The sequence below is a fragment of the Halichoeres trimaculatus genome, unplaced genomic scaffold (genome assembly GCF_033239565.1).
Source record: "Halichoeres trimaculatus isolate MK-OKI-2021-1 unplaced genomic scaffold, fHalTri1.1 fHalTri1_scaffold_3, whole genome shotgun sequence".
Lineage (NCBI taxonomy): Eukaryota > Metazoa > Chordata > Actinopteri > Labriformes > Labridae > Halichoeres > Halichoeres trimaculatus.
The window spans coordinates 19,715,037-19,723,158 of NW_027437181.1; the positions used below are offsets into that span (position 1 = coordinate 19,715,037).

General features: G+C 39.0%; 1 protein-coding gene across 2 annotated transcripts in view; it reads right to left on the bottom strand.

Moving 5' to 3' along the window:
• phlpp2 (PH domain and leucine rich repeat protein phosphatase 2) overlaps positions 1-6,884 on the bottom strand; it is a 36,943-nt gene extending 30,059 nt beyond the window's left edge. Inside the window, exons 1-2 of one of the 2 annotated variants that reach the window (XM_074666587.1) lie at positions 6,395-6,884; positions 3,112-3,395 (exon numbers count right to left, since the gene is read on the bottom strand). In XM_074666587.1, coding sequence (XP_074522688.1) covers positions 3,112-3,395; positions 6,395-6,607 — 497 coding nt within the window. In that variant the 5' untranslated portion in view covers positions 6,608-6,884. The remainder of the gene's footprint in view (positions 1-3,111; positions 3,396-6,394) is intronic. The other variant, XM_074666588.1, reaches the window with a different exon arrangement.
• Between the last annotated feature and the right edge of the window lie 1,238 nt (positions 6,885-8,122).

Sequence of the window (8,122 nt, forward strand, 5' to 3'; positions counted from 1 at the left end):
GCACTGTATCAGCAGGTGTCTTAATATAAACTCTTTTTCTTAAAATGGATTAAAGCTTTAAATTTGACTTCAAATGACAGCACCCTATTTACTACCACAATTGTTACAAAACTCTCATCCAAAATCCTGCAGCTGCAGCAGGTTAATTACTTTGATCATACAAAATGAGAATGGCTCAGTGTGTGAGTTGGTCCTCCTGCCTTCACAGAAGGTCGCGGGTTTGAGTCCAAGACCTTCTGTCTACATGCTGGAGTGTCTTTGAACAAGACACCAAACCCTGAAAACTGCCCCAAGTGGCTGTGGTGTTTTTGTAGTGTTAGTGTTCATTTTCAATCACATAGAAATCTTGAATGAAATTTTTTCCCATGTCTCATTGTGCAGGTAGTAGTAACAAGAGGATGAGATGAGGCTTTTCTCCAGGTGAGTATCAAGCTTCTAGCTCCTCTGAGGGGAACCAGTTGTGATGTCTGGAAGCTTCTGTTTGGAGGGAACTGGAAGGAAAACCCGGGCATACCCAGAACATGTAGGAGGGATTACATATGCCATCTATCCTGGGAACACTGAGGGATCCCTAAGGAAGAGGATGTTGCTGGGAAAAAGAACAGACAACTCCCCTGCTCACCCATTTGACGATATAAGCTTGATGCTTGGCTGAAAAATGGACGGACTGAAGAACTGGAGTTCTAAAGAAGAATTTCCCTGAAACTCTTTTTATATATTTTCTTTTTTCTTCATCAATCGTCAAACCCTGTGATAATTCTTATCATATTTGAATCATCAAAAGAATGAAGGAAAATAAAGGACTGGAAAAAAGTGATAATAAAATCCTTCCTTGTTTATTTTCCATGAGCAAAACTACTTTATAAATGTGCTGTCTTTAATGCAACTTTGATTTGTCTTTGTTTTATTCACTGTTTTATAATGGAAATATTATTTTCATGGGATAAAGAGGAAAAGTCTTGCATTACCACCTCCATGTTTTAGGATTTTGAAAACTGAAATGCAAAAGTTGAGAGCTGCAAGATACTTGAGCTAACACTGATGAATTAAAAAAATACAGAACAAATTCGAAGCTATAAAACTAACTGGCACTTTTGCTGAAAGCCCATGAGTTGAATGGTGTTAAGATATTTTGCTGTGTATCAATAGTCCTTTTCATTTGAAAGAAACAATACAAACAGTCAGGCCAGGTGGCATAAGGGACTGTGGTCTAAGCTATCACTGGTACCCATTTTAACTCTCCTTTCTAATCTCTTCCCACAGGATTTCCCAAGAAAGCAAAAGACAGAATGGCCCAGATTCCTCCTTGGTCACGGATCAGTGAACCAGCTTTTTATCCTTTCACAGATAATCGAGGGGTCATTTGCCATTTCTGTCGACATATGTCTGTGGAGCTCAGCTGAGGAAGGCGTACAGTCATGCCCCCTGAGGGTATCTTGATGTAAGGTGCTGTGGGATGTTTGGGTTTATAACATTTCTGGCTGTGTTTACATTAAAGGTCCCATATTATGCAAAAATCACTTTATTAAGTCTTTTAGTGAAATTTGTGGGCCTTTGGCTTTCCCCCCAGCTCACAAAATGTGACATTTAATGACAAAACCTGAACTTAGTAGTGCTTGTGATTGTAAAATCCTGACCTAAAACGAGCTGTTTGGAATTTCCGGGATTTGCCGACGTCAGCAGTTCCCTTTTTTGACAAATCAGGAGCAAGTCTGACCTGATTGGTCCACCGGAGCAGATACCCCCGAACCACCTCCCCGCCCACTTCTCATCACTGCTTTGCTGTTGGCTGTGTAGTTCCATGCACAAGCTTCCCATCTCGGAAGAAGACTCAACTAAGTGGCTTGAGTTCATTTATGAGGGAAATGTGCCAGCTACACTCAGTACAACTGTGCATGTGTGTGCTAGTCACTTCACGGCTGACTGCTTTTCAACTTTGGACAGTACAACAGAGGGCTTGCGAATAGACTGGTCCTGAAACAGGCGCATTACCAACCATCTGCCAACAAACCTTGGACCCTGGAAATGTGAGCATTTTAAATGCTGTGTGCTGTGGAGCAGATGTAAGAGCTTTTCCTCAGTGTACCCCTGTCTCTGTGTTAGCTTCAGGATGCTAACTTTAGCTGCGGTTAGCCTGTTGTGTTAGCCTGTAATGTTACGGTAAACAAGAGTCGCTGTTTTTTAAACATTGTGCACTCGGGGTTCGGTCGTCATAGATGTGGCAGAGCGGGGCAGTATCAGCGGTGGCTCATTTACATAATAAGGTCACGCCCACTAAATCAGAGCGTTCTGAACAGAGGGGCTATGAGAGCCTGGAAACAATGCTGCTGTGCTTGAATTATTGGCTTTTTGGACCAAAACATGTTACTACCATTTCATGAAGACATCAATTATCCATATTAAACTGCAGAAAAGGAAAATAATAAAACTTCACCACATTAAAAACCACTTAAAAAATATATTTTAAATTTTCTTCTGAACACTACCTTTGTGCAACAAATAAACAGAGAACAATAAATAAATACATTTTTCACTAACAAGAAATAGATTGAAACATTTTCAGAACATCATGGAAGTACGTAACTTGCTCAGTTGCTTTAGTTAATCCTTTACCCTTTAGCAAATTGGACTTTTCCGTGTCTGTAGGTAGAGATGTTCCTAATTTTTAACCAATGCAGCTGTCTAAACCAGCTGCAGTTCATCACCTTTTACTTGCTGTGTAATCACATAACTGCAACTCAAAGCATCTTTTAAATATCATGCCATTTTCTTCTTCGACTTTCTCCATTTTCTCTTTGTACATGATGATTAAACATTCAGTTTGGAGCTTTCAGATGCTTTTGAGAGCTGCAGAGCTATACTGAATAGATCGAATGAACACAGTGATGCAGTGCTGCAGCTGTAGTATTGTAGATGTATGTGTTGGATCCATTTAGATGAATTGATGCAGTTTTGACCCAGATTGTTTTAAAAAATGTGAAGGTATCACCAATGCTCAGAAGAGCTCTTGTATATTCTCTGAGCTACTGTCCACTGGGCTAAAATGCACATTTGACAGGAAAAAATTCAAATGCATCTTTTGTGTGATGACTAAACTTTGTGAGTATTTACCTGACCAGGTCTCCATGAAGCTGGACATAGAGTCCCTGTCCATTCCTCTGGGCACACAGCTCCTCCACAGTAGTACTGGTGGAGCATAGCACCAACTGTAGGTCTGTCTGAGGGGTGGAAGAAGCCTGAGGGCCAGTGGCAGGTGGCTGAGGGTCTACTGTCCCCCCATACAGACACACACAGCCCCGCTGGGTGTCCCCCTTAAGCCAGTCTCTCTCCCGTGAACCAAATCTTGTCTTCCTTGCTACACAGCCACGACTTCCATTCCGCTTTATGTTGCGCTGCTGACATAGAAGGAGTCATCATAACACAGGTTGACATTAGATACATATCAGTATGTTCAACATCCGTTGGGGGGTTCAAAATTAACTCTTGACTGTTGCATATGTGCTGGGGGGATACATTTAATATCTGCTGGTAGATACCACTATAATTTCAATAGTCTACTAACACTCGACAGTGCAAATAAAAAATATGGTCAAAGAGTCTAAGTGTGGATGCAGCTGATCTAAAACCTTTCGGAGAAATCATTTACATCCCACAAAGGTAGCTAAAATCAAGTGTCACTTCATGAAATTGGTATTTGGCATTTGTTGAACTAAAGTAGTACCCTTCCACTCTGGTATCATATTTAGGCAGGGCGCCAAGGATAAGGAACCAATGTTTGTGTACTTTGGTGGATGTTAATTCCTTTCATTACTGAGGACACTTCGTTTTTTTTCTATTTAGACTCAACCCTAAACTTCCTCAGGAGGGCTTTGTTAGCTCTTGCTATAACCAATTGAAGCAATGTAAGCGGGATGTGTAGTCATCTCATGTTATTCCTAAACCTAAGCAAAACCAGACCAAATCTGATCATGGCTGTGATGCTAAAACCGTAACAGCTCCGTAAAATCTGAGCTAATCATGAAAGCTAATCACAAGTGCAATGAGTACAAACAGCATTGTAGTTGGTCCAAGAGATGAGAACATCCATCCTCTATTCTGACTCAGCTGTACATGCACAAAGATGCACAAACACACATAACACACTCCTAGTTTTTCTGTGAATGACGCTCCTCAGTTCCTCATAAGATAGGAAAGTTTGTAGTACCAAATAGTGTTTTGAAAAGACCGTAAATACTGACTTACTTCAGCTTCACTGACAGCCTTTTTAATCACAGTTATGACTGCGGTCATAATTTTCAGGGCTAGAAGTCTTTTTTATTTGATTATAAATTTATTTTGTTTCAAAAGCTGTTGAAACCTAATTCAGCTGTGGCACAACTGCTTGAACATCAATTTACTGTTAAATCACTTCTGAATAAGCAGCTTTAATTAGTTTTCTCTTGACTGATCAAGTTCATTGATAAAGCCTCTACCTAACGACAGTGGTATTTGATCTTTAAAAGAAATGTAATCTGTCGAAGGTATGAATACTAAATCAATTAAAAGATGGGTTTGAATTAGGGATGCACTGATACCGATTGATGTATCGGTGCCCCTCAAGGCTCGATGGGTATCGATGGGAAGAGATCCATGGTGCCGATCCAGGCAAAAGGCTCTATGCATTTTTGTTATTTTTTTTCCCAGCACTCTTTGTTACTTGATTTGAAATGTTGCCTCTGATGCACTTGCTTTGTTTTTTGCTGCATCACTAGTCAGTTTACATTATAAAAGAACAAGTGTACATTATGAAGAATTGTTTTGATGGTAAAAATTTAAATATTTCATAGTTTGAATAAATATTAACTTCAGAAAATGGAACTATTCCATATACTCTTTTTTCGCCTTTCACCTAAAACGTTACCAGTCTTTTATCACTGGTATTGGATTGGTATCAGTATCAGTCAATACCAAAGCCCAGGTATCTGTATCTGTATCTGTATCTGTATCGGTATTGGTATCAGTATCAGAACCAGAAAAGTTGGATTGGGGCATTCCCTGTTTGAATGGTTTGCAGCATTCATTTGTAGTCAATCAGTTAATGATTAGTTAAGTTTTTCATACAATACGTGAAAATCAGTGTATTTTAAAGTAAAATACAGAAAAGATCAGGTTATAGTTGGTGTTTCTTCTGAAAATCAAGAAAGAACTTTCACTTTCACTCTGTCCTTAGCACAGCATCCTTATTTAAAAAAGCACAGAGGTGGGAGTGCAACCGTTGAAAGGCCAGCTCCAATTTCACACTTGTTGAAATATCCATTACGGTCAAAGTAAACTGCTATCCTATCAAGGTGTGTCTGAGTGAAGCATCAAAGCCACTGATGCTTGTTGCTAAGGAAAGGCCCAACAAGTTGACTACAGATGTTTGTAGGTGGTTCCCAGGTGTGGATATACTTTGCTGAGTGGCTGTGAGAGCTGGTAAATAGTGTTTATGTTCAGTTAACCTGTTCAGAGAGAATAAGATAAATGCACTCTAATCTATTAATAGAAATACATTAAAGTGTATTTGTCATTGAATGATGGTGGTGGGTTTGCCTTGTATGAATCATGATGTCTAGCTTTAACACAGAATGTAGTCTTTCTCACCAAATCAGCACTCTTGACCATACTTTAACAAAGAAAGCAGGCATATAGGGTAAGATATGACATATTACTGTTTTATGATACTGTTTAAAGGTATAAAAAAGATGGACCAACTGAAGAACAGGACAGAAGGGTAAAGGTTCAGGTATCAAAACTTTGGAGTAAATCTGAATTTGAATGACGTGGAGTCCAATTTTTAAACAAATACATTTATTTCTTGCCATGTTTTTAGCGTATCTCTCCCTCAAATACACTGCTTGTACAACCCCTACATTATTACTTGAATAGCACTGGAAAAGCAGCATGCACTCTGCACTCTCTGAGCGTGTATGTGCATATGAAGATGCTTCCCCTAGGAATTACGTGTCAATACTTATCATGCATCCTTCCCTAAATTTTCATACAAACAGTTAGGCTGTGGGCCTTCCAGTAAAAGCTTTAGCTGCCTTTGGTGTGTTTGTGTGTGAGTGTGTGTGTGTGTGGGGGGGGGGGGGGGGGGGGTTTGAGGCTGTTAATTGGCCCTGGTACATTCCTCATTTAATGGCAATCATCCACAGATCAATCATCAACTAGAGGACATCAATCACTGGGTATCACAGGCATTACATAATATTACAAGGATGCATTCACTGCACTTTGCCCTGTTATAATCTTTTACTGCAATGTAAGGAAACCTTGGCATTTAACACCATATTTAGATATTTGTCGAGCACTTTGTCATGTTTGAATCTTCAGCTGCATCAGAGAACAACACATCATATCGTCTATGACTTGCCTTTAGCACTCGGATCCCCGTTGCAGCATGAGCTCCATGACCACTGCGGCTGCCGCGACCTGCAGTCTGATTCAGTCCCGCTCGGTGGACCACCGTGTCCGGCTGCCTGTCTATGCAAGCCCCGTTATCTCCGACATCACCTCCTTTCTTGATGCCTGTTTTGGTATTGGTCGCCTCAACCGCTGAGTTATTATCCACGTCCTCCATCGCCATGTAGGATCTCAATTAGGAGCGACAAAAACCTAGAAGCGTCGTCCGGGTGTGCGACTGTGAAATTCCCACGGAGAGGTGAAGAATCATCCTGTGTCGGTGCAGCGACGCCATATCCAGACTGAATCTGACCGCTGTCAGATAGGCCTGCCGGAGAGCTGATCAATAAACATTAAATGGGCGGGCTCAGAGTGTTTATTATTCATCAGCCACTGCCCCTTTCCGAGAGGAGAGGCTTGACACATTTATCATAGGCGTCATTTAACACTTGATGCTGTTCACAGTGGAAAATCACGATGTGCCCTCTGTAGGGCGTGTCTTAGCTGCTGCTGTGTGAGTTTGTAGACTACATGTGAGCTTGGTATATTTCACTAACATTTTTTTTTTTACCTATAGTGATGTCACTTATTTAGGTTAAGCATTATTACCATTAACATGGATTTATTAATAAAGTTAGTATTAATAAATAAATTTATTTATTAAATTTATCAATAAATTCTTAATAGAAAACGAAATAAAAACTTCAGTGCGTAATGGCTTGACTGGGTATTGCTTTTAGACATTTAATCGTCATAAATAAATAAATAAATGAATAAATACATAATATATAGAAAACAGAAATAAAAAGGTCTGGGAATCATACATTTCATCATCAGTCTAGATAACTATGATCACAGTATAACTCGTCTTGAGTTTATTTTAACACTTTCCAAAAATGCTCAATGTAATTGTGGAAATCGTTTAAATAAATGAATAAGTAAATAAATAAATGATACTAATAATAAAAATAATCATAATATAATTTGAGAAAGAAGAAATAAATATGATTGCCTTTATGACTATGTCTGAGTTTCAGAATCAAGTATAGTTTGGTTGTAGGCTATTTTAATTTTGATGTCAAAAGTGAAATTATCACCGGCAATAATGCAACAGTCTGATAATATTTATTTGAAACGACAGTTTTTCAAATGAATAATTCTTTTGCAGATATCAAAAATGTTTGTTAGGGATAGGAAGAATGATATCATGGTCATTAGTGTGTTTGAATTTATGTTCAAATGACTTCCCAAACCACTAGAGCCACATGACTGCTCACTGCAACTTAACTTTTCAATGAAGTGTAAAGGATACCTGCCAGGTCCAGAGGACATCCAGGCATAAATTTAGGAGATCAGTAGCACAGGGAAATGCCACTAACACAACTTTATCACTTGTGAGTTTGCAAATGTCCAGATGTCTTGTTTGTCCATCATATTTTGACTGTATATTCAGTTCTTCACACACCATCTCCACTGACTGTGAGATGAAAGTTTAACCTTTCATTGTAAATGCTTAGGAAATCAACTGGATGGTTACTTGTTGCTTAACACGTTTGAATGTAGCCTCTAAAGGATTAAATTTTCTGATCATACAAGGTGAATAAAGATTATTTAAAATCAATACACATTTTGAATTTTATGCTATTTGATCTAATGAACCCCAAAGTTAATAGATACATAATGTTTTGAATGAATTTTC